The 24,968-nt window shown below is 45.9% G+C and overlaps 1 protein-coding gene across 2 annotated transcripts in view; it reads left to right on the top strand.

Annotated features, from left to right (window-relative positions):
- The window catches only part of LOC137301564 (transmembrane protein 107-like), a 103,959-nt gene that overhangs the window by 9,798 nt on the left and 69,193 nt on the right, over positions 1-24,968 (top strand). For both annotated transcript variants that reach the window (XM_067971120.1, XM_067971121.1), the window contains exons 2-3: positions 18,395-18,515; positions 21,475-21,542. In XM_067971120.1, the coding sequence (XP_067827221.1) occupies positions 18,429-18,515; positions 21,475-21,542 (155 nt within the window). In that variant the 5' untranslated portion in view covers positions 18,395-18,428. The remainder of the gene's footprint in view (positions 1-18,394; positions 18,516-21,474; positions 21,543-24,968) is intronic.

Here is a 24,968-nt window from a genome sequence, read left to right as displayed (position 1 = left end):
CTGTCATAGTTTTGCCCACTCACTTAATCAATTTTCTGCTCCCATCTGCACTATTTACTGTGCCGCCTAACTTGGTGTCGTCAGCAAACTTAAATACATGGCTCTCTATTCCTTTATCTGAGTCGTTTATAAATATAGTGAAACGCTGAGGCCCCAGTACCGATCCCTGGGGACACCATTAGTCACATCCTGTCAATATGAGTACATATCGAAATATCCCTACTCTCTGTCTCCTACCTCCTAACCAATTCTCTACCCATGTCAATCGGTTGCCTGCAATTCCACGCACTCTTATTTTTGTTAACAGTCTCTTGTGTGGAACCTTATTTAATGCCTTCTGGAAGTCCATATAAACAACATCCATGGACACTTCCTCATCTACCACCTTAGTTACCTCCTTAAAAGTTTCAACTAGGTTTGTTTGACATGACTTACCCTTTACAAATCCATGCTGGCTCTCTCTAATTAGATCATATTTGTCCAAGTGCTCAGTCACTCTGTTCCTAATAACAGATTCTAGTCACTTCCCCACAACAGATGTTGACTAATAGGTCTATAATTTTTTCCTTTGTCTCTCCCACTCTTCTTAAATAGTGGAGTTACATTCACAATTCTCCATTCCAAGGGGACGATTCCTGAATCAAGAGAGTTCTGGAAGATCATGACTAAAGCATCTACAATTTCCAAACCTACTACTTTCAATACCCTGTGGTGAAAATCATCAGGTCCTGGAGATTTGTCTATCTTCAGTCTCATTATTTTCTCCATTACCATTTTTAACTTATATTAAATCTAGTAAGTTCCTCCCCTGGATTTATTTTTTATTTTTCCTCATGTCTCTGGTATTTTATCCTCATCCTCTACTGTGAAGACCGATACAAAATAAGTATTTACTAAGCCTGCCATTTCCTGATTTTCAAATACAATATCACCTGTCTTTAATGGGCCCACATTACTCTCAGCCACCCTCTTTCTCATAATATACTGGTAAAAACCTTTAGTGTTGTCCTTGATATCCCTCGCAAGTTTTTTCTCTCATTCCTTTTTTGTAACTCTTACTACTTTCTTTGTGTCCCTTTGCTGTTCTTTATATCTCTCCCAGTCTCCGGGATCTCTACTGTTCTTTGCATTCGTATAAGCATTTTTGGTTTTATACTATCTCTTACTCCCCTTGTTAATCAAGATTGTTTAATTACACAAGTAGAGCTTTTGCCTTTTAGGGGTATGTACAGATCATGTATTGTACCAAATACTTATTTGAACACCTCCCACTGTTCATCTGTAATTTTATCCATTAACAATTCTGCCCAGTTAACGTGGTCAATTTCTGCCTCATCTCTCCATAGTCCGCCTTACCTAAATTTAAAACCTAAATTTGTGACTCACCCTTCTCCTCCAAAGCCTAATATAGAATTCTTTCCACCTTATAGGTATGTGTCTAGACAGATTCCCACGAGGCGGAAAGAAAGGGCATCCAAAGTTGGAGCTCCCTGGATAACTAGAGATATAGAGATTAAAATGAAACAGAAAAAGGAGGCTTATGATAAATGCCAGGCTCATAATACAGTAGAGAACCAGACTGAATGCAGGGGAGAACATAAAAAGGAAATAAGACGGGCAAAGAGAGTGAGAACAAGTGACTGCTAATTCTATCTCGGATTGTCGTTTCTAAAAGTTTCCCCACCACCGAGGTTAAATTGACCGGCCTGTAGTTGCTGGGTTTATCCTTATACCTTTTTTTGAACAAGGGTGTAACAGTTGCAGTTCTCCAGTCCTCTGGCACTACCCCCGTATCCCTGATCAGCCCCACCCCTCCTCTTACTACCAGTTTACTGTTTACATGCCTATTTGAATTCCTTGCTTCTGAATATACTTTTGAATTCCCTTTTATGTTTGCTGCCCGTCTATTCTCATACTCTCTTTGCCCCTCGTATTTCCTTTTTCAATTCCCCTCTAACTTTCTATATTCTACCTGGTTCTCACTTGTATTATCAACCTGACATCTGTCATGCGCTCCTTTTTTCTGCTTCATCTTACTCTCTATCTCTTTTGTCATCCAGGGAGTTCTGGCTTTAGTTGCCGTAACTTTCTCCCGTGTGGGAATGTACCTAGACTGTACGTGAACCATCTCCTCCTTAAAGGCCGCCCATTGTTCAATTACAGTTTTGCCTGCCGATCTTTGATTCCAATTTACCCGGGCCAGTTATGTTCTCATCCCATTGAAATTGGCCCTCCTCCAATTGAGTATTTTTACTTTAGAGTGGTCCATGTCCATTTCCATAGCTATTCTAAACCTTATGATACTATGATCGTTGTTCCCTAAATGTTCCCCCACTGACACTTTGCATCTGTCTTTACCAAGGAAGAAGATGCTGCCAAAGTCACAGTAAAAGAAGATATAATTGAGATACTGGATGGGCTAAAAATTAATAGAGGAGGTACTAGAAAGGCTAGCTATACTTAAAGTAAATAAGTCACCTGGTCTGGATGGGATGCATCCTAGGTTGCTGAGGGAAGTAAGGGTAGAAATTGCACAGGTCCTGGCCATAATCTTTCAATCCTCCTTAGATATGGGGGTGGTGCCAGAGGACTGGAGAATTGCAAATGTTACACTCTTGTTCAAAAAAGGGTGTAAGGATAAACCCAGCAACTACAGGTCAGTCAGCTTAACCTCAGTGGTGGGGAAACTTTTAGAAACGATAATCCGGGACAAAATTAACAGTCACTTGGACAAGTGTGGATTAATTAAGGAAAGCCAGCATGGATTTGTTAAAGGCAAATCGTGTTCAACTAACTTGATTGAGTTTTTTGATGAGGTAACAGAGAAGGTCGATGAAGACAATGCAGCTAAGGTGGTGTGTATGGACTTTCAAAAGGCATTTGATAAAGTGCCACATAATAGGCTTGTCAGCAAAATAGAAGCCCATGGAATAAAAGGGGCAGTTGCAGCATGGATACAAAATTGGCTAAGTGACGGGACGCAGAGAGTAGTGGTGAACGGTTATTTTTTGAACTGGAGGAAGGTATACAGTGGTGTTCCCCAGGGGTCAGTATTAGACCACTGCTTTTTTTGATACATATTGACTTGGACATGGGTGCACAGGGCACAATTTCAAAATTTACAGATGACACAAAACTTGAAAGTGTAGAAAACAGTGTATGTAGTAATAGAAATAGTAATAGACTTCAAGAGGACATAGATAGGCTGGTGGAATGGGCGGACACATGGCAGATGAAATTTAATGCAGAGAAGTGCGAAGTGATACATTTTGGCAGGAAGATCGAGGAGAGGCAATATAAACTAAATGGTACAATTCTAAAGGGGGTGCAGGAACAGAGGGACCTGGGGATATATGTGCACAAATCTTTGAAGGTGGCAGGACAGGTTGAGAAAGCGGTTAAAAAATCATATGGGATCCTGGGCTTTATAAATAGAAGTATAGAGTACAAAAGCAAGGAAGTCATGTTGAACCTTTATACAACACTGCAATATTGTGTCCAATTCTGGGCACTGCACCTTAGGAAGGATGTGAAGGTCTTGGAGAGGGTGCAGAAAAGATTTACCAGAATGGTACCAGGGATGAGGGATTTCAGCTACGTGGATAGACTGGAGAAGCTGGGTTTGTTCTCCATAGAGCAGAGAAGGTTAAGAGGCGATTTGATAGAAGTGTTCAAAATCGTGACGGGTTGAGATAAAGTAAATAAAGAGAAACTTCCCATTGGCAGAAAGGTCGAGAACCAGAGGACATTGATTTAAAAGGACTCAAAAGAACTAAAGGCGACATGAGGAAAAGGTTTTTTACGCAGCGAGTTGTTCTGATCTGGAATGCGCTGCCTGAAAGAGTGGTGGAAGCAGATTTAGTCATGATTTTCAAAAAAGAATTGGATAAGCACTTGAAGGGAAAAAGTTTGCAGGTCTACCGGGAAAGAGTGGGAGGATGGGACTAACTGGATTGCTCTTACAAAGAGTAGGTAAGGGCTCGATGGGCCAAATGGCCTCTTTCTATACTGTAACCATTCTATGATTCTAAAAGAATGCTGCCAATGTCACAGTAAAGGACAGGGTAGTAGAGAAATTGGATAGGATAAAAATAGATAAAGAGAAGGTACTAAAAAGGTTGGCAGTGCTCAAAGTAGAAAAGTCACCTGGTCCAGATGGAATGCATCCTAGGGTGAAAATTGCAGAAGTGCTGGCCACAATCTTCCAATCCTCCTTAGATATGGGGATGGTGCTAGAGAACTTGGGGATTGCAAATGTTGCACCCTATTCAAAAAAGGGTCGAGGAATAAACCTGGAATTTACAGGCCAGTCAGCCTCATTGTGGTGGGGAATCTTTTAGAGACAATAATCTGGGACAAAATTAATCGGCCCTAGGAAAAATATGGGTTAATAAATGACTGTCAGCACAGATTTGTTTAAGGCAAATGGTGTCTGACAAACTTGATTGAGTTCTTTGATGAAGTAACGGAGAGGGTTGATGACAATAGTGCGCTTGATGTGTATTTGGACTTTCAAAAGGCATTTGATAAAGTACCACATAATAGACTTGTTAGCAAAATTAAAGCCCGTGGAACATGGCACATGAAATTTAATGTAGAGAAGTGTGAAATGACGCATTTTGGTAGGAAGAATGAGGAGAGGCAATATAAACTAAATGGTACAGATTTAAAGGGGGTGAAGAAACAGAGACCTGGGGGTGCATATACACAAATCTTTGAACATGGCAGGACAAGTTGATAAAGCTGTTAAAAAAGTTAATGGAATCCTTGGATTTATAAAAAGGCATAAGAGTACAAAAGCAAGGAAGTTATGCTAAACCGTTATAAATCACTGGTTAGGCCTCAGCTGGAGTATTGTGTTCAGTTCTGGGCACTGCACTTTAGGAAGGATGTCAAGGCTTTAGAGGGTGCAGAAGAAATTTATTAGAATGGTACCAGGGATGAGGGACTTCAGTTATGTGGCGATACTTGAGAAGCTGGGGTTGTTCTCCTTAGAGCAGAGAACGTTAAGGGGAGATTTAATGTGGTGTTCAAAATTATCAGGGGTTTTGAAAGAGAACCAGAGCGGCGATGAAGAGAATTTGTTTTACTCATCGAGTTGTTACGATCTAGAATGTATTTCCTGAAAAGGTAGTGGAAGCAGATTCAATAGTAACTTTCAAATGGGAATTGGATCTCCACTTAAAAAGGAAAAATTTGCAGGGCTGTTCTGCTGCCAGCTACCCCACTGTTTGATTACACTTCTGTGAAGTACCTTGGGATGGTTGTCTATGTTAAAGGCGTTATATAAATGCAAGTTGTTCTCTCTGCTGGTGTTCGGGGGTTTCTCATCAGTGTCAGAAACCAGGTCCAGGAGAGATCCCTCTGTTGTCTGTCCCTTGAACAAGGTTGGCCCTGTGGACTGTCTGAGAATAAAGAAGTCATTGGCAGGAGTCACAAACAAGCTGGACATTAATTTGGTGTTGAGGTGGATGGGGAAAATGCATTGGATGTGGTGTACATGGACTTTCAGAAAACCTTTGACAAGATACCTCACAGAATACTATTTGAGAAAATTAAGGGATATAAAATTAGGGAAATGCTAGATTAAAAACTGTTGAGAAGGGAGGAAACAGAGTAGAAGTTAAGGGCAGTTTCTCAGAGTGGTTGGAAGTGGATAGTGGTGTCCTGCTCTGGGTCCTCTTATGTTCAATGAGCATCAGTGATTTGGATATAGGGCTGTAGGGAGTGGTGTCCAAACTTGCAGGCGCTATTAAAATTGGTAAGAGAGTAAATTATTCCGAGGGCCAAAGTAAATTTCAAGGGGATATCGATACAATGGTGAAATGGGCAAAAAGTGGCAGATGGAATTCATTGTCAATAATTGTGATGTGATGTACTTTTAGGTAAAATAAAAGTAATAGTTTGAGTGAATGAAGGATGGGTCATGTGGAAGAGCAGAGGGATTTGGGGGTTTGGGTTCAGAAAACATTAAAAATAGCACCTTAAGTGGATAAGGCCATAAACAAAGCTAATTGAATATTGGGTTTTGTGGCACGATATATAAAATATAAAAGTCTGGATGTAATGGTGAATCTGTATGAAATTTTAGACCACAGTGGAGTACTATGTTCAGTTTAAAGCTCCACACTACAGGAAGGATGTTGAGGCAATAGAGAGGGCACAGCACAGGATGCGGCCTGGTATGGCAAAGTACAAATGCAAATAAAGACGTGGAAAAATTGGGGATATTTTCGTTACAACAGGGAAAATTACGGATTTGATAGAAGTGTTTAAAATTATGATGGGATGGGACAAAGCAGATAGAAATGGTCAGTTTTCAGCGGGCAAAGGGACTACAACACGCGACGTAGATATAAGATTAAATATATGAGGGGTTAACTTCGATAGCACGGGAGAGCAGGCGCAGGGACTGCTGTACACAATTAACCCGCGTACACTGATTGCAAAGCAGGCAACACGTAATGATTGCTGCGTGCAGCTAGTGCTCCCCACGCTGTTCATTGGCTGCACGCATGAGGCGGGCGTCCAATAAGGGGAGTGCAGAATGCTACTTAAAGGCAGGCAGCACCTCTGAACAGGAAGGTGGATTGTGGCTGCAAGAAGTGCTGTGTAGATCTCATGTGAAAAACCTATTACTCAAATGGCTGAATCTGGATGAGAGCATGCACCAAGGTTTTCCAATGCTGCACCAGAGGTCTTAGTGCAGGAGGTGGAGAGGAGCAAGAACAATCTCTATCCTCAGCGAGCAAGAGGAGGAGGGACATCCTCTATCCCCAAGGGCCAGGAGGTGGAGAGGGGGAGGGACAATCTTTATCTGCTGAGGGGCCGGAAGCCTTCCAGGCATATGAGGAGGCAGTGGGAGGAGGTTGGCGATGAGGTGAATGCCAGGAGTATAGCTTCCTGTACCTGGATGCAGTGTCGGCAGACGTTCAATGATCTGACTAGAGTTGTCAAGGTAAGATCAATCTTCAAATGGCTCCTCATAACAGCTGCACCACTAGCCTCATCTACTGCTGAATTCATACCACTTCCACCCCCCCCCCCCCCCACCCATCTACAATCTGAACACTTCAATTCACACGCTTAACCTCACCCTCAGACACTCAGCACGATACAAAACTTCGCACTCACAGCTCATGCACATTGGCAACTACTCAACCACAACAGTCACATCACTCAGACATAGCTCAGAATACTACTAATACGCTTCCCTCTTGCAGGAGAAGGTGGCGCATAATAGGAGGGAGCATACTGCAACTGGTGCAGGTGCAGCGTTCCTTCTCGTACTCACCCCCTGTAGGAGACCGTCATTGCAATAATGGGAAAGGGCATCGCAGAGGCCATGTCCACTGGCGACGCTGGAGGGATCGATGATCAGGGTTTCTGTATACCTAATCCTCCTCCTCTCCTCACTTCTTCCTCACCCTACACGCTCTGAATGAGACGGTGTAGATGGTGTCAGAACGCACGTCTTCCTCTCTTCTCTCCCTACACCGCAACCCAATCCTTGTCCCTTTTTTATTTCCAATCCCCAAGAAGCGGAAGCCGCTCAGCTAGCGGAGGAAGACAACGAGAGCAATGATGAAGATGCACCGTCAGTTGATGTCACTCTCGCAGCCACCAGCTCAGACACTGACTTTAGAGGCTAGGTTAGAGGAGGGATCTGCACGTGGTGAGTCACCAGGCACAAGCCCTCAGGAGCCAGGACAGGGGGAAAGGACGCCACAGGTGCCAGCTCACTGAAGGGCGAGGTTGCACACTAGTTCTGTTGCCGAGATCTCAGATGATGACTTTGTTGGGCTAGGCTACAGAAGAAAGCTGATGGGCATACACAACAAAATGCTTGGTGCAATGTCGAGCAGCATGGAGGAGTCCACCTTCAACTTGACGCATGGCTTTGCACAGAGCTTGGAGCCCATCCTTTCCAATGTGGGAAGGGTGGTCACCTTCATCAGCACAGCTGTGGAACGCACCATGATGACCAGTCTGCTGCCATGGAAGCTCAGACAGATGTCATCATGGCTCTGGATGCCACTCCATGCTCTTCGACATTGTGCACAAGATTTCCGGCAGGTATGCCAGTGCACCAAGCATTTTGTTGTGTATGCCCATCATAGAGTCATAGAGAGTCATAGAGTCATACAGCACGGATAGAGGCCCTTCGGCCCATCGTGTCCGCGCCGGCCATCAGCCCTGTCTGCTCTAATCCCATATTCCAGCATTTGGTCCGTAGCCTTGTATGCTATGGCATTTCAAGTGCTCATCCAAATGCTTCTTGAATGTTGTGAGGGTTCCTGCCTCCACAACCCTTTCAGGCAGTGAGTTCCAGACTCCAACCACCCTCTGGGTGAAAAAGTTCTTTCTCAAATCCCCTCTAAACCTCCCGCCTTTTACCTTGAATCTATGTCCCCTTGTTATAGAACCCTCAACGAAGGGAAAAAGCTCCTTAGTATCCATCCTATAAGTGCCCCTCATAATTTTGTACACCTCAATCATGTCCCCCCTCAGCCTCCTCTGCTCCAAGGAAAACAAACCCAATCTTCCCAGTCTCTCTTCATAGCTGAAGCGCTCCAGCCCTGGTAACATCCTGGTGAATCTCCTCTGCACCCTCTCCAAAGCGATCACATCCTTCCTGTAGTGTGGCGACCAGAACTGCACACAGTACTCCAGCTGTGGCCTAACCAGTGTTTTATACAGCTCCATCATAACCTCCTTGCTCTTATATTCTATGCCTCGGCTAATAAAGGCAAGTATCCCATATGCCTTCTTTACCACCTTATCTACCTGTTCCGCCGCCTTCAGGGATCTGTGAACTTGCACACCAAGATCCCTCTGACCCTCTGTCTTGCCTAGGGTCCTCCCATTCATTGTGTATTCCCTTGCCTTGTTAGTCCCTCCAAAGTGCATCACCTCGCACTTTTCCGGGTTAAATTCCATTTGCCACTGTTCCGCCCATCTGACCAACCCATCTATATCGTCCTGCAGACTGAGGCTATCCTCCTCACTATTTACCACCCTACCAATCTTTGTATCATCAGCGAACTTACTGATCATACCTTTTACATTCATATCCAAGTCATTAATGTAGACCACAAACAGCAAGGGACCCAGCACCGATCCCTGTGGTACCCCACTGGCCACAGGCTTCCAGTCACAAAAACAACCTTCGACCATCACCCTCTGCCTTCTGCCACTAAGCCAGTTTTGTATCCAAAGTGCCAAGGCACCCTGGATTCCATGGGCTCGTACCTTCTTGACCAGTCTCCTGTGGGGGACTTTATCGAAGGCCTTACTGAAATCCATGTATACCACATCCACTGCGTTACCCTCATCCACACGCCTAGTCACCCCCTCAAAAAATTCAATCAAATTAGTCAGACATGATCTTCCCTTGACAAAGCCATGTTGACTATCCCTGATTAATCCTTGCTTCTCCAAGTGGAGACTAATTTTGTCCTTCAGAATTTTTTCCAATAATTTTCCTACCACTGATGTTAGGCTCACTGGCCTGTAGTTCCCCGGTTTTTCCCTACTCCCCTTCTTGAATAATGGTATTACATTAGCGGTTCTCCAGTCCTCTGGCACATCCCCTGTGGCCAGAGAGGTTCTGAATATATGTGTCAGAGCCCCCGCAATCTCCTCCTTTGCCTCACACAGTAGCCTGGGATACATTTCGTCCGGGCCTGGGGATTTATCCATTTTTAGGCCTGCTAAAACCGCCAATACCTCCTCCCGCTCGATGTTAATATGTTCGAGTATATCACAGTCCCCCTGCCGTATTTCTATGTCTACATCGTCCTTCTCCATAGTGAAAACAGATGCAAAAAATTCATTTAGAACCCCTCCTACATCTGCTTTCTTCTGTAGCCTGGCCCATCAAAGTCATTATCTGAGATCTCGGCAAATGGGATTCAAGGGCATCACAACAGTCCAGCAATCTGTTCTTCAACATATCACCAGGATTGCTGAGGCGCAGCCCCGGGAGAGTGGCATTGGTTCCATAGAACATGAACCTGCTGTCCCCTCTCAGGATGACAGCATTTCTGCTCCCACCCTGCCACTCCGCCAGTGCCCGTGCTGTTGCCTGTCAGCCAGCTGGCCCAGACTGCTGCAGCCCATGCCAAGATGGTTCAGTCTGCAGCCGGGCCCTCTAGGCCCAGAGATGCTCGAGGTCGTCGTCCTCCAAGGACATCTGCAGACTCCTCCATTGAAGCTCAGCAGCCTTCCTCCTCCCAAGCTCCAGCCACTGAGGAAGCACCTCATAGGAGCACCAGGAAAGGGAAAGGAAGAGAATGCACAAGGGCGATTAGTTTTATTTTGTATGTGTGATGCAGTGATTATTTTGATAAATTTTGATTTGAATTTGTATTTGGTGTTGGTGTTTGGTTTATGCCTGCAGTCAAGTGAGGGAGGTACCAATAAGTGTTGACAGAAAGAGGATGGTTATTGAGAGAGGAAAGGTAAGGAATCTGGCAGTGCTGGTGAATGGGGAGCTATAGTTGAGGTCATTGGAAGTGCTCCTCAATGAGCCTGGCATAAAGTGGCTGTCTATGTTGAGGGAGAAGAAATATTCCCTGAAGACCCTCAGTGGGTCTGTGCTCCTCCTTCACTTCCTTCCTCGTCTGCTAGCTTGTCCTGATTTGTGGTATCTCCCTTCATGCTCCCAGTCATGCTTTATGTCTGGAGGCAAATAATTTGTGAAGGAGACAAAGCAGCAGGATTGCAAGAGCAGCCAGACCCCTCTCTGTAGATGAAATAAACTTCCAACAGCCCTAGAATACATCCAAAAATGTCTAGAATTTGAGCAGCAGCTAAAGAAATAATTCAGCAATTTACCCGTAACTCCTGCATGATCCCTTTAAATACCGCTGGTGGGGGTTCCTTCATGTTCTGCTGAGCAAGTTAAGGACAGGGCGTTCGGTTGACTGGGGACTTCCAAAATGCTACAGCTACAAATCAGCGTTGCACAGTGATCCACATCATGATCTCCTTGCTTTGCATGTTGTCGGTAGACGTGTGTGCGCCAGCTACTTTACCAAGATGGCACGCTGCGTGCTTCCCCTCGGAAGTGTTCGCATGCATGTTGGACATATTTTCGGACCTTAGGTCGTCACGTAGTGCCTGATAAATGGACGCTATGTGGCCCAATTTAACACTCGAGATTTGGAGCAACTTTTTTTTACACGAGAGTTGTGAGATTGTGGAACACACTACTGCAGTTAGTGATTGAATCAGAGATCGTAGAATCATGGAAGGAGGCCATTCGGCCCATCGAGTCCGTGCCAGCTCTCTACAAGAGGAATCCAGCTAGTCCCACTCCGCTGTCCTTTCCCTGTATCCCTGCAAATTTTTTCCCTTCAAGTACTTATCCAGTTCCCTTTTGAAGGCCATGATTGAATCTGGCTATTCCACCCTCTCAGGCAGTGCATTCCAAATCATAACCACTCGCTGTGTAAAAATGTTTTTCCTCATGTCGCCTTTGGTTCTTTTGCCAATCACCTTAAATCTATGTTCTCAGGTTCTTGACCTTTCCGCCAATGGGAACAGTTTCTCTCTGTCTACTCTGTCTAGTTCCTTCGTGGTTTTGAATACCTCTATCAAATCTTCTTGTAACCGTCTATGTTCTAAGGAGAACAACCCCAGATTCTCCAGTCTATCCATGTAACTAAAGTCCCTCATCCCTGGAACCATTCTCGTAAATCTCTTCTGCACCCTCTCTTTCACCCTATCCTAAAGTGCGGTGCCCAGAATTGGACACCCTATCCTAAAGTGCGGTGCCCAGTTGTGGGCGAAGCAGTGTTTTATAAAGGTTCAACATAACTTCCTTGCTTTTGTACTCTATGCCTCTATTTATAAAGCCCAGGATCCCGTATGCTTTGTTAACCGCTTTCTCAACCTGCCCTGCCACCTTCAATGATATACCCCTAGATCTCTCTGTTCCTGCACCCCTATTAGAATTGTACCATTTAGTTTATTTTGCCTCTCCTTGTTCTTCCTACCATAATGTATCACTTCGCACTTCTCGGTGTTAAATTTCATTTGCCACGTGTTTGCCCATTCCACCAGCCTGTCTATATCCTCTTGAAGTCTATCACTATCCTCCTCACTGTTCACTACCGTTCCAAGTTTTGTGTCATCTACAAATTTTGAAATTGTGCCCTGTACACCCAAATCCAAGTCATTAATATATATCAAGAAAAGCAGTGGTCCTAGTGCCGATCCCTGGGGAACACCACTGTACACCTTCCTCCAATCCGAAAAACAACCATTCACCTCTACTCTTTGTTTTCTGTCACTTAGCCAGTTTCGTATCCCTGCTGCCACTGCCCCTTTTATTCCATGGGATTCAACTTTGATGACAAGCCTATTATGTGGCATTTTATCAAACGCCTTTTGAAAGTCCACATACACAACATCAACCATATTGTCCCCATCAACCCTTTCTGTTACCTCATCAAAAAAACTCAATCAAGTTAGTTAAACACGATTTGCCTTTAACAAATCCGTGCTGGCTTTCCTTTATTAATCCACACTTTTCCAAGTGACTTGTTAATTTTGTCCCGGATTATCGTTTCTTAAAGTTTCCCCACCACCGAGGTTAAACTGACTAGCCTGTAGTTTCTTGGTTTATCCTTTTTTGAACAAGGGTGTAACATTTGCAATTCTCCAGTCCTCTGGCACCATGTCAGCTTTAAAGAATTGGTTAGATAGGTGGTTGAAACCGAGGAATAAAGGGAATGGGAATAGGGTGGGTACATGGGATTGGAACTAGTGTTTGTGGAAGGTAAGAATCGACATAGACTGGTTGGGCTGAAAGATCTGTTTCCATGTTGTACTTCGAGTGGAACTCCTATGCATGCCACTGGATTATTTGAAGTAGCCTGTGTCAGATGGATGGCATCAATGAGGCCTTGAACGTGGGGAATTCCTGCCAACCGGTAGAAATATTGTGCCCTTTGCTGCTGCTTCTATTTTTCTTTGCAACATATGTATAAGTTTATTTGCTCTTTGAAACATGGCTGCAATGACTGGTGGATGGAGTATTGGCAAATGGATGCCCCTGTTGCACATTAAAAGGAAGTCAGTCCTGGAATTGGCTAGCAGGTCTTCCTTTAAAAGACAGCACAGCTCTATAGCTGCTTCCCTGGTGAACTTCAGTTTGGGAGACACAGCTACTCTGATTATTTGTAGGGAACTGTGTCTGGGACTGTACATTATGTACCTGGGCAGTCTCTTCTGTGCTGCTGGGCTATTTGCTCCTCATTCTCCATCTTGTGAAGAGCCATAGGAACAGGAATAGGCCATTCAGCCCCTCGTGCCTGCTCCACCATTTGATAAGATCATGGCTGATCTGTGATCTAACTCCATATACCTGCCTTTGGCCCATATCCCTTAATACCTTTAGTTGCCAAAAAGCTATCTATCTCAGATTTAAATTTAGCAATTGAGCCAGTATCAATTGCCGTTTGTGGAAGAGAGTTCCAAACTTCTGCCACTCTTTGTGTGTAGAAATGTTTTCTAATCTCGTTCCTGAAAGGTCTGGCTCTAATTTTTAGACTGTGCCCCCTACTCCTAGAATCCCCAACCAGCGGAAATAGTTTCTCTCTATCCACCCTATCTGTTCCCCTTAATATCTTATAAACTTCGATCAGATCACCCCTTAACCTTCTAAACTTTAGAGAATACAACCCCAATTTGTGTAATCTCTCCTCGTAACTTAACCCTTGAAGACCGGGTATCATTCTAGTAAACCTACGCTGCACTCCCTCCAAGGCCATTATGTCCTTCCGAAGGTGCGGTGCCCAGAACTGCTCACAGTACTCCAGGTGCGGTCTAACCAGGGTTTTGTATAGCTGCGGCATAACTTCTGCCCCCTTGTGCTCTTGTCCTCTACATATAAAGGCCAGCATTCCATTAGCCTTATTGATTATTTTCTGCACCTGTTCATGATACTTCAATGATCTATGTACCTGAACCCCTAAGTCCCTTTGGACATCCACTGTTTTTAACTTTTTACCATTTAGAAAGTACCCTGTTCTATCCTTTTTTGATCCAAAGTAGATGACCTCACATTTGTCTACATTGAATTCCATTTGCCACAGCTTTGCCCATTCACCTAATCTATCAATATCGCTTTGTAATTTTATGTTTTCATCTACACTGCTTACAATGCCACCAATCTTTGTTTCATTGGCAAACATAAATATGAGACTTTCTATTCCTTCATCTAAGTCGTTAATAAATACTGTGACACCCATGGTGACATGATGATTGGCTGTGGTGTCAAGAATTCTACACCTATTGGATAAGACCAGACCATAATGTTTCCCTGTAGTTCTCCTGCTCCCACCCTCTGCCTTACTATTCCCCTCTATCTGGAGGCAGAATGTGTCTCCTAGAAACTTTTCCTCCCCATGTATGTTGCAGTTCTGAACAACACAGTTTCCTGACACTTCATGCAAGTGTTCTCCCAGATGCTTTGCAGATCAAGGATGTCCTACATCATGCTTGTCGTACACATCACAAACCTAGCTCCTGATCCCAGCTGCTGTGACGCTCGCACATACTATCTCTAATTTACTTTCCTCAATTACTTACTCTGGTCTCCTTTATATTATTATATAGCTACCGCCTTTTGTAAATTGATCTTAATAACCTTTCAAATATGCTCTCTATTCAAACAATACTTAACAAAACAATCTTCAAAATTGCCTGTTATAAACGGGGCCCTCTGACATACATAAATTATGCTAGGATAACTCAGTATCTGTGAGTGAGGGATCAATGAAGCCATAGTATGGACCTATTTACATCAAATTATTCTGAGCACTTTCTGTGAAAGTGAAGCTGGTAGTTTATAGAATAACGAACCTCGGAAATGACCAGTTTGACTCGCCGTCTCTGTCCCATTAAGTCAAGCTGAACAGGAGAAATTACTGTTTTTAAATCATCCATTTTTATTAGCAAGAGATTAGTTTTACTGTGGAACTAGATGCCCCCAATAATGGAACTAGAAACTCCACATTGGGCCAGGAATCTTCATTTTAATGTTTTTCGATTTGAGCAGCTCAGTTACATTCCAAGGGAATTAGATTAAAAACTCAAAGGGAAAACATTGACAGGGCTATGGGGAAAGAGCAGGGGAATGGGAGTAATTGGATAGCTCTTTCAAAGTGTTGGCAGAGGCATGATGGGCCGAATGGCCTCCTCCTGTGCTGTACCTACTATGAAACTATGAAGTACTGGGGCTGTTGATATTTACTCCAGAGCCTGCACTCTGTCACAGGCCAGTAATAACTTGAGTTCAGATAGATGTTGATCTCTGCTCCTGGTTCTCATTTATCCCACCATCCCAAAAGGAATGGTCCATCACGTTGTGACCTGGTTGAGGGAGACAGCTACAAGTTTATAACAGCTTTGGGGAATTTGGTCTCTAATCTTTCCTGCTGCCCTGAGTCTCTGACATTCCTGCTGCCCTGAGTCTCTGACATTCCTGCTGCCCTGAGTCTCTGACATTCCTGCTGCCCTGAGTCTCTGACATTCCTGCTAACTTACGTTTTTCCATGACATCTGTGGTCCTGGCAGCCCACAGCTTCTCTGTTCTTCCTCACTGACCCAGACTTTTCTGGCCTTCCTTGCCAACTCTGGACCTATTGGACCCTCCTTGCAGAACTCTGACTTTTTGAACTTTCCATGCAGATCTAAGTTTTCCTATTAATTCCAGATCAACCATTTGCTCATGAAGCTCCTACTTTAAGGATTTCTTCCTGTGCCTAACTGATAGTTTCCACCCCAGGGTATTAAAAGAAATAGGTGAGGGAATTACAGATGTGTTAGTCATAATTTTCCAAGCCTCCAGATTCAGGAATTTTGCCTTTGGCTTGGAAGATTGCAATTGTCACTCCATTATTTAAGAAGGGAGGGAGAGAGAAACCAGGTAACTATACAGACCCATCAGTTTAACATCAGTTGTAGGGAAGTTTCTAGAATCGATCATCAGATACAGAGTATCTATTGAGCACTTGGGCAAGTATGAGCTGATCAAACGAGCAAGTCAGCATGGATTTGTGAAGGGTAGGTCATATCTGACTAATCTAGTGGAATTATTTGAGGAGGTCACTAGCGTGGTGGATAGGAGATGTTGTCAATATGGACTTCCGGAGGCATTTGATGCGGTTCCGTAGAAGAGATTACTAGCAAAAATAAGAGCTCCTGGAATTGGAGATAACCTTGTAACCTTGTTGGTAATTGTTTTGGAGGTAGGGATAAAGGGTTTGTTCTCTGATTGGCAGGAAGGGAATGTGATGTTTCCCAGGGATCTGTACTGGGGCTCAGCATTTCACCTTGTGTATCAATGACTTGGATCAAGGAATAGAAAGTTGTATATCCAAATATGCAGATGAAATAAATTAGGAGACCCAGCAAATAGTGCAGATGGGACCAGAAAGTTGCAAAGAGGCATAGACAGACTAAGTGAATGGGCAAAACTGTGGCATATGGATTCAATGTGGGGAAGTGTGAGGTCATCCATTTTGGATCTGAGAAAGACAAATCGGAATATTTTCTTAATGATGAGAAACTAGGAACTCTGGAGAAGCAAAGGACTTTACGTACCCATGTACACAAATCACTAAAAGCTAGTCCACAGGTACAAAGGTAATCAAAAAGGCTAATTTGTCTTTATATCAAGGGAGCTGGAATTCAAAAGTGAGAAAGTTATGCTTCAGTGTACAGAGCCTTGGTCAGACCCCATCTGGAGTACTGCCTTTAGTTTTGGGCACCGAACCTCAGGAAGGATATATTGGCATTGGAGGGGGTGCAATGTAGATTCACCAGAATGATACCGGGGCTTAAAGGGTTAAATTATGAAGACAGGTTGCATAAACTTGGCTTGATTCCCTTGAATTTAGAAGGTTTTGGGGTGATTGAACTATTTCCTCTGGTGGTGGATTCCAGAACAAGAGGACACAATCTTAAAATTAGAGCAGTGCCATTTAAGGGTGAAATGAAAAAGCACTTTTTCACAAAGTGGCCGTGGAAATCTGGTACTTACTCCCCAGAAGGCTGTGTATGCTGGTCAATTGAAATTTTCAAGACTGAAATCGATAGATTTTTGTTAGATAAGGGTGTCAAGGAGCAACGGCAGATAAATGGAGTGGAGGGACGGATCAGCCGCCATGATCTAATTGAATGGTGGAACAGGGCTGAGGGGATGATATGTTCCTGTGTTCTGTCTTTTGTCCATGCGATTTAAGGTTTCATTTTGTGTCCACTCGTGTGCACATTAACAGCTGCCCTGGACTTGAGCACCATTCTACCCCCTCTTTTCTGCCACTTTCCGGCCTTGCTCGACTTTCTGTTCCTCTCCCACCTCTTTGGCTCTGCTTTCCTATTACTGTTCTGATGCCCCCCCTTTCTTTCCTCTTTTAGCAGCCTGCCTCTTGTCTCTCTAGCCCACCGCACTTTACTCTCCAACCAACCTTTCCTGTATCGCCCTCTTCTGGCTGAACCCATGGCTTCCTTCTTTTCAATGCTTGGCGTACTCATGGTGGCACCTGCTGCAGAGCTATATCCCTGTTTTATTCTCTATTCCTGGTGACCATCCAACTTAATCATTCACCATCTCCCCACCCTATTGTTCCTCTAGTAAAGTTTCCATCTCTACACCCTGAAGTCCAAGGGCTGCAGAGCCCTACATCTGGTGCATCACTAGTCTTGTCTGTGAAATCTGGCTTGACTAAAATTAAGTATTACTGTGGCTCCCTCACCACAGCCAATCCTCCTCTCATTCCAGGATCATCCTTCATTCCACTCTTGATGACTCTTGGTCCTACTCTCTGGAACTCCCTCCCTAAACTCCCTTGCCTTTCTATGTCCTTCCTGCCTTTAAAAGCTTCTCAAAGTCCATTTCCTTGACCAAGCTTTTAGGCACTTTTGCTAACTGTCCCGTAGAGACTTGGGGGCAAATTTAGCCCAACCCGCCCGTCTGGAAACTGGCGAGACCGGATGCAACGCTTGTTTTACACCCCACCCGATTTTACTCTCCATTGAAGTCAGCAGCAAGTAATATCAGGAGGGGGTGTGAAAACGGCATTCTACCCAATCCTTTAGGTTTCCTGCCCGGCGAGTTAGATTAACATTACCCCCTTGGTGTATGCTCTTTTTTTCAACTGTGGGACATTTTTCTTTGTTAAAGACACTATATAAATGTAAGAAGTTGTTACAGCTTTCAAGAAGTCCTCACTTCACATGTCTTTCTCACGAAGGTTTGGCTGAGGCCCCCTGTGCAGCAACATTTGTTGTAATACTGGGGGAGAACAGGAAGGGGAACTGGCTTGTCTTTAAAAAAAACCCATGGCGTCATGGTATCTGACCTTTTTCCTTTTCACAGGTAGAACTTGTGAGCAGTCGAGCCAGATTTGGAGATGCCGATGCCAAGCAGCCTGGTACCATCCAGGTTTCTGACACTCATGGCTCACTTTGTTATAGTCATCAACATCTTCTGGTCCAGGGTAAGTAAGGAGTATGGCTGAGGAGAGGCAAGGGCAGAAACATACGAGGGACAGTTTGCCCTCCCTCCACCTGACATTAGTCAGGCTAGGTGCAGCCCTGGCAGAAGCCCATCACCTGGCAGAGCCAGCACCTGGAACTGGGAGAGGGAAGTCAACAACAGCAACTTGCATTTCTATAGCGCTTTTAATGTAGAAAACCATCCCAAGGCACTTCACAGAATTGTAATCAGGTGAAAATGGACTCCAACCAAAAGAAGGAAATATTAGGAGGGATGACCTAAAGCTTAGTCAAAGAGGTGGATTTTAAGGAGAAGTCTTGAAGGATTGAGGGAAGGAAAGAGGCAGAGAGGTTTAGGGAGGGGATTCAGAGCTTGGGGCCTAGTCTGCTGAAGGCATGGCCGCCAATAGTGAGAGGTGGGGATGCACGAGGCCAGAGAAATAGGAACGCAGTTGAGCTGGAGGAGGCTGCAGAGATGGTTAGGGGTTAGGCCATGAAGAGATTTAAACACGAGGATTAGAATTTTAAATTGGCTCCTGGTCTTCCAACACCTCCGATGTAGGTCAATGAGAACAGGGTGAGTGTGACTTGGTGCAGGAGAGGCTACAGGCAGTGGAGTTTTAGATAACCTGAAGTTTATGGAGGGTGGAGGATGGAAGGCCAGCCAGGAGAGCATTGGAATAGATGCGTCAGGAGGTAACAAGGGCATGGATGAAGGTTACAAAAGCAAATGGACTGAGGCAGGGACAGAGACGGGCGATAGTACTTGGGAAGAAATCATTTACAATGTCAGCAAGCAACGGAGCCATGAAGGGAAATTGGGTGGTAAGCAGTTTCACGGGAATGGGATCAAGGGAGCAGGACTTGGGTCTCATGGACAAGATGAGCTTGGAAAGGGCATGAGGGGAGCTAGGAGAGACAATCTGGAGAAGTCAGCATCTTTGGCTTGCAGCAGCAGTAATGACCACTGGTTCAAAAGCCATCTCTCTGCTGCTCAAAAACAGCAGGTAGAGGCCCACCAGCCCTGATTCTTCTTTGGATGCAATAGGTGGTACCTGAGCAGAGCAGACCATAAGGCTCAAGTCCTGCTTCAGGTGCTCCTTCAAATGGGTGCCCACCTTGTGTTGGGAGAGACAAATGAGGTTGGAGGTGATCTTGCATCACTCCTGCCTTATTTAAATGAAAGTAAAATGTTTGCACCTGTCCAACGCACAAGCACTCTGTCCCCCCTTTGTGTAAATCCTTTGGGGAAATCCCGGGATATTACCGAGGCGCGGGGACCCACCAACCACTTGCTTTGCGCTCAGGAACAGAACATTGCCCAGGTCCAAGGTAGAGCAAAATCAGGCTTAAGATCTTTTCAGGAGCAGGAAAAGGCCTTTCGTAAGTGAACCCACCTAATCTGGTGCTAGTGACTGGTCCTTCTGCAATAAATAATATGTGATTATAAATCATCTGTAAGTGACCACCGATCCCCAATATTATGCTCCTAATTTCTGCTCATAAGTGTGCTTTGTCGTAGGCAGTAGAAAGGTTCCTGCTGCTATAAAAACAAAATGCAGGCCAGTATGCATCTCTCAAAAGATTTAAAAGAAATATTTGGTTAATGTAACTTAACCCTTGAAGTCTGGGTATCATTCTAGTAAACCTACGCTGCACTCCCTCCAAGGCCAATATGTCCTTCCGAAGGTGCGGTGCCCAGAACTGCTCACAGTACTCCAGGTGTGCTCCACAGTATTCCAAAGGTCTATTACACAAAAATAATAAGCTCCTCGCATTTAATTAAGCTCTATGATTACATAACATATACGCAGGACCCCTTGTTTTCCACAGCTTACTCTAATTCAAATAATCTGTTCACATAGACACTGTCTATTCCCTTCATCACCTAAAATACTTCAACTAAATCACCATGAGTCTACACTTTTCTACAGTAAAAAGACCCGATGCTCTGAGCCAATTTTGATAATAGCCTTTAAACTAGGCATTAATCTAGTGGCTCTCCTCTGAACCTTTTCCAGGGTCTCTAGTTCTCCCGCCATGTGAGGGGACCAGAACTGGACACAGTATTCTAGATTAAGCCTAATCAAGATCTTGTACCATGGGGCTTTTTGTTTTCTAATGAAGACTGTTTTTCTCTTCAGCTTGCCCCTTCCAATGTCAGGATGAACACCAACTGTAGTTCTCTATTTTCTAGGGAGAAGAGACCAAACATTATTATATACCTGGTTTTAGTGTCCAGCCTCTACTTGGCCCAGGTTAGAAAGTGGTGAAAGGAAAAAATTTGCAGGGCTCCGGGGATAGGGTGAGCGAGTGGGACTAACTGGATTGTTCTTGCATAGAGCCAGCATGGACTCGATGGGCCGAATGGCCTCCTTCCGTGTTGTAACCTTTCTCTGATTCTAAGAATCAGGCCATGATGCACCAAATTGTTATTGTTGTTCCAAAGAGAAGCAGTTTGATCTAATTTATTTTGATTATTGACTGCAGCCCCTGCACTTGTACAAAACCATACTTGTACAAGTTTAGCCAGCCTATTATGCTCTTAATGGCTGTATTATGAAGAGTTATGATTGATGGATTGTTTGTGTCCAGTTGAGATGGTACAGAGAGGGCACAAGTTTAAGACAATCACAGAAAGCATTAAAGAAGAGGTGAGAAAAACTTTTCACACAGAGGGTGGTTGGAATGTGGCAGTCTCTGCCACAAACTATTGTTGATGCAGAGTCCATAAATTATTTTGAAAGGGCATTAGGTAGTTATTTGAAACCAGGAATATTAAGTCTGAGCAGTGAACAACCTTGATGGGCTGAAGAAAGAACAAACTTGCATTTATAATTTTGCATTGCACCGAACTGTCCATTTATGTGCTTTTGTGTTTTACTGTGTTTTTATTGCTTTCTGTGAGCTTGCTAAGATAAAGCAGTTTATTCTCAGACATCTGTTCCGTCTCTCATGCAGGAGGACAATGTCCTGGCCTGTCTTCCTCCTAGATACACCCCTGGCCAGTATCAAAGCCGTGACACGGAGTAAGTACTTGTACCAATGAAGGAGCCTATAATAATGACAGTCTACACATTTTCAACATTGCTATCTAGTGCACTGAGTGGTGATGTAAACCTTGGTCCCAGCAGTTCAAAGGGTGGCTGGACTGAATTCTGAGCCTACAATGTGCCTGTGTATTGTCCATGGCATCTTATTTTGTGTTTGGTCTGTCTGTTCTTAAGTTGAAAATCGCTGAAAGTAGCGACGCAGGTTAATAAGGCCATTTTAAACAAAGCAAAGCACTGGGGCTCATTTCTAGAGGGATAGAATTCAAAAGCAGACCCAGCCTCGCCATCCGCCACGGACAGGCAATGTAGCGTGTGGCTGATCTCCAACGCCTCCACCTCGGCGTCTGTCATAGCCACCTCGTGTGGCGGGCCCCCTCCGGTGCGGGCCCTTTCCCGGGCGTTCTTGCAACTCTTCTCCTGTGAGGGCAAAACACAAAAACGTTATTGAGTGATGATTGCATTGTGAGACGCTTCAAGCATTGGTGTGAGTGGGTTGAGCGTGTGGCAGATGGATGGGAGGATGCGTGTGCCACATGGCCATCCCATTGTATGGGCATTGGGGTGTGTGGTAGTGGTCGAGTGGGGACAGGGACGGTGGGTACGTGTAGGCACTGTGAGGCTGATAGTTGGGTGGCTGTGAGGATTGGTGCGGGAGCGCTGTGCTGTCAGTGGAGATGGGGTTGTGAGGTGTTTGAGGTGATGTGGAAGACGGAGTGAGGCAGAGTGCGTTAGTGTACTCACTTTCCCGGACCTGGTGAGGTCATTGAATCTCATCCGACACTGCATCCAAGTTCGGGTGGTGTTGCCCATGCAGGTGACCTCCGACGCCACCTCCTCCCATGCCTTCTTGCTGGCGGAGCCAGGGCACCTCCTTCCATCACTCGGGAACAGCGTCTCCCTCCTCATCCGGACACCGTCCAGCAGCACCTGGAGGGCGTGGTCCGTAAATCGGGGAGCAGCCTTACCCCTGCCTTCCTCCATGTTGCCAGGTTGTGGCTGGAGGGGCTTTGGTGGACTGCCCCTTTAAATGGAGCTCCACCATCGCTCAGACGTCACTGCGCATGCACAGCCCGCCGGCGCGCAGCTGAGAAGCGGAGAACCCGTAACTGCCGGCTAATTGCCTCAATTATCCCGCGATCGGGCACGCAACGCACTCAATTCGGACGGCTTGTTTTTCACGCGCCCGATTGACCACCCGCCGAGAACCCGCACCTTTGTGTCCCACCCATTGGGCATAATACAGTGGGTGCAGGTGTACAGGCACCACTCTTCTGTGGAGGGAGCCTGTATGGACCCTCGTCTGTGCACATTATGATATGTGAACGCCTCACACATTGTGATGTTAGGAGAACCGTTGGCATATGAGTGCCTCCCTAGCCTGATGAGCACGCAGGTGAGCCGGTGTTCGGCCCATGGGTCGTTCCTCCTCCTCTCGCTTGTACTCCTCCTCTTCCTCCTCCTCCTCCTCCTCCTCATCATCATCGTCCTCAATGTGGGTGGCGGGTGTGGATGGGGCCTCCTCCAGCGGCACCCCTCTCTGTTGTGCCATGTTGTGCAGGGCACAGCAGACAACTATAATTCATCCCACTCTGAGTGGCGTGTATTGGAGCGCTCCCCTGGAACGATCAAGGCACCTGAAGCGCATCTTGAGCAGCCTGCTGAATTGTAGACCTGGTTGCAATGTGGCTGTCATTATATCGACGCTGCGGCTCGGTAATGGGGTTCCTCAGAGGTGCCATAAGCCACGTGTGCAGGGGATATCCCTTGTCGCCGAGGAGCCAGCCGTTGCCGGTGTTGGGTGCGTGGAATAGAGGCGGGACGGTGGCATCGTGGCAGCTGCCGGGGTATCTGGCGCACACGTGTAGGAATCTCTGGCGGTGGTCACAGATGAGCTGGGCGTTCATGGAGTGATACCCCTTCCTGTTGATGAACAGCCCTGGCTCATGTGGAGGTGCCCGTATTGCGATGTGGGTGCAGTCGATTACACCCTGTACCCGTGGGAAGCCAGCCACAGCATGGAAACCAACCGCCCTCTCCGTCTGGCTGCGCTCATCCATGGCGAAGTTGATGTAGTTCGAGGCCCTGCGGAACAACCCATCGGTGACCTGCCTTATGCACTTGTGTGCAGACGACTGAGAGACCCCGGTGATGTCCCCCGTGGCACCCTGGAAGGATCCGGTGGCGAAGAAGTTGAGGGCAGTGGTGACTTTGACGGCGACGGGTAAGAAGATGCTGCTTGGTCCATCCGGGAGCAGCTCGTCATTAAGGAGGCTGCAGATGTCGGCGACTACCTGGCGAGTGACTCTGAGCCTCCGTATGCACTGCTGCTCAGAGAGGTCCATGAAGCTGAGCCTCGGTCTGAAGACCCTGTGCGGAGGGTAGTGCCTCCTGCGACGCATCTCTCTCTGCGGTTGCCCTCCCTCCTGCTGTGCAGGTGGATGTGCCACAGCACCGTGTTGTGGGGATCCACGTCTCTGAGGCGGACGGCGTGGACTGCGAGGCTGCTGAGGCTGGTCATGCTGTTCGTTCTCCGAGGATGTCAATGCAGCCCCCATCTGGCAGGTGTAGGTCTGAGGGGTTGTGCAGGGTAGGTAAGTGTGTCCTCGCACAGGGGTTGCGGTTCCACGCCGGAGATTCTTCTTGCTTGGAGGAGGGTGGTGGAGGGCAGGCGTTGCCCAATGTTACGGAGTGTCCTCCTGCGTTGGTGAAGGCTCTCCCCCCCCCCACCTGTGGAATGCACCTTGGCAGCTGCCACAGGCTGCTGGCTGCAACACGTCCGTTGGGAGTGAGAGTGTTTCCCCCAGTATGGGAAAAAGTCTCAGTTCAACGTAAAATCCCACACTTGGTAAAAAAACAGCTCAATCAGGTCAGTTAATGACCTGAAATAGCTACATAAATACTCTGAAGTGGAACCCCGCTGGCTTTAAGTGCCTGCGGGATTCCCACCTGCGGGGTCTGCGCGCGCACGCCGGCGCGTCGGCGTGGAACCCGGAAGTGGGCGTGATCGAGGCGGGATCCGGTCGGGGTCGTCCTTTTGCCGATTTTCAAGGGCCCCCCCCCCGCCGAGAACGCACCCGAGAGCGGGTGCTAAAATCGGGCCCAAAGTTTCTGCAAGGGGATATTGACAGGGTAACCGAATGGGCAAAAATTTGGCAATGAGAATAAATGGAAAGGGGTTTGATTTAAGGGGACTTTAAACTGTGGGAGTGAATGAGGAGTGATTTTGATTTATTTGAGATTCCATCCAGCGAGGTTTGTCAGGCAGGACTTACAGCATGTAGTAATCCAATGTTGTTACATGTCTAAAGTAATGTATTCTAAAGTAAAAATACTCACTTGGAGGAGGGCCAGTTTCAATGGGATGGGAACAGAACTGGCCCGGGTAAATTGGAATCAAAGATT

Source organism: Heptranchias perlo, chromosome 33, assembly GCF_035084215.1.
Source record: "Heptranchias perlo isolate sHepPer1 chromosome 33, sHepPer1.hap1, whole genome shotgun sequence".
NCBI lineage: Eukaryota > Metazoa > Chordata > Chondrichthyes > Hexanchiformes > Hexanchidae > Heptranchias > Heptranchias perlo.
The sequence above is the reverse complement of the archived record's forward strand: the minus strand, read 5'-3'. Positions and strand labels throughout refer to the sequence as shown.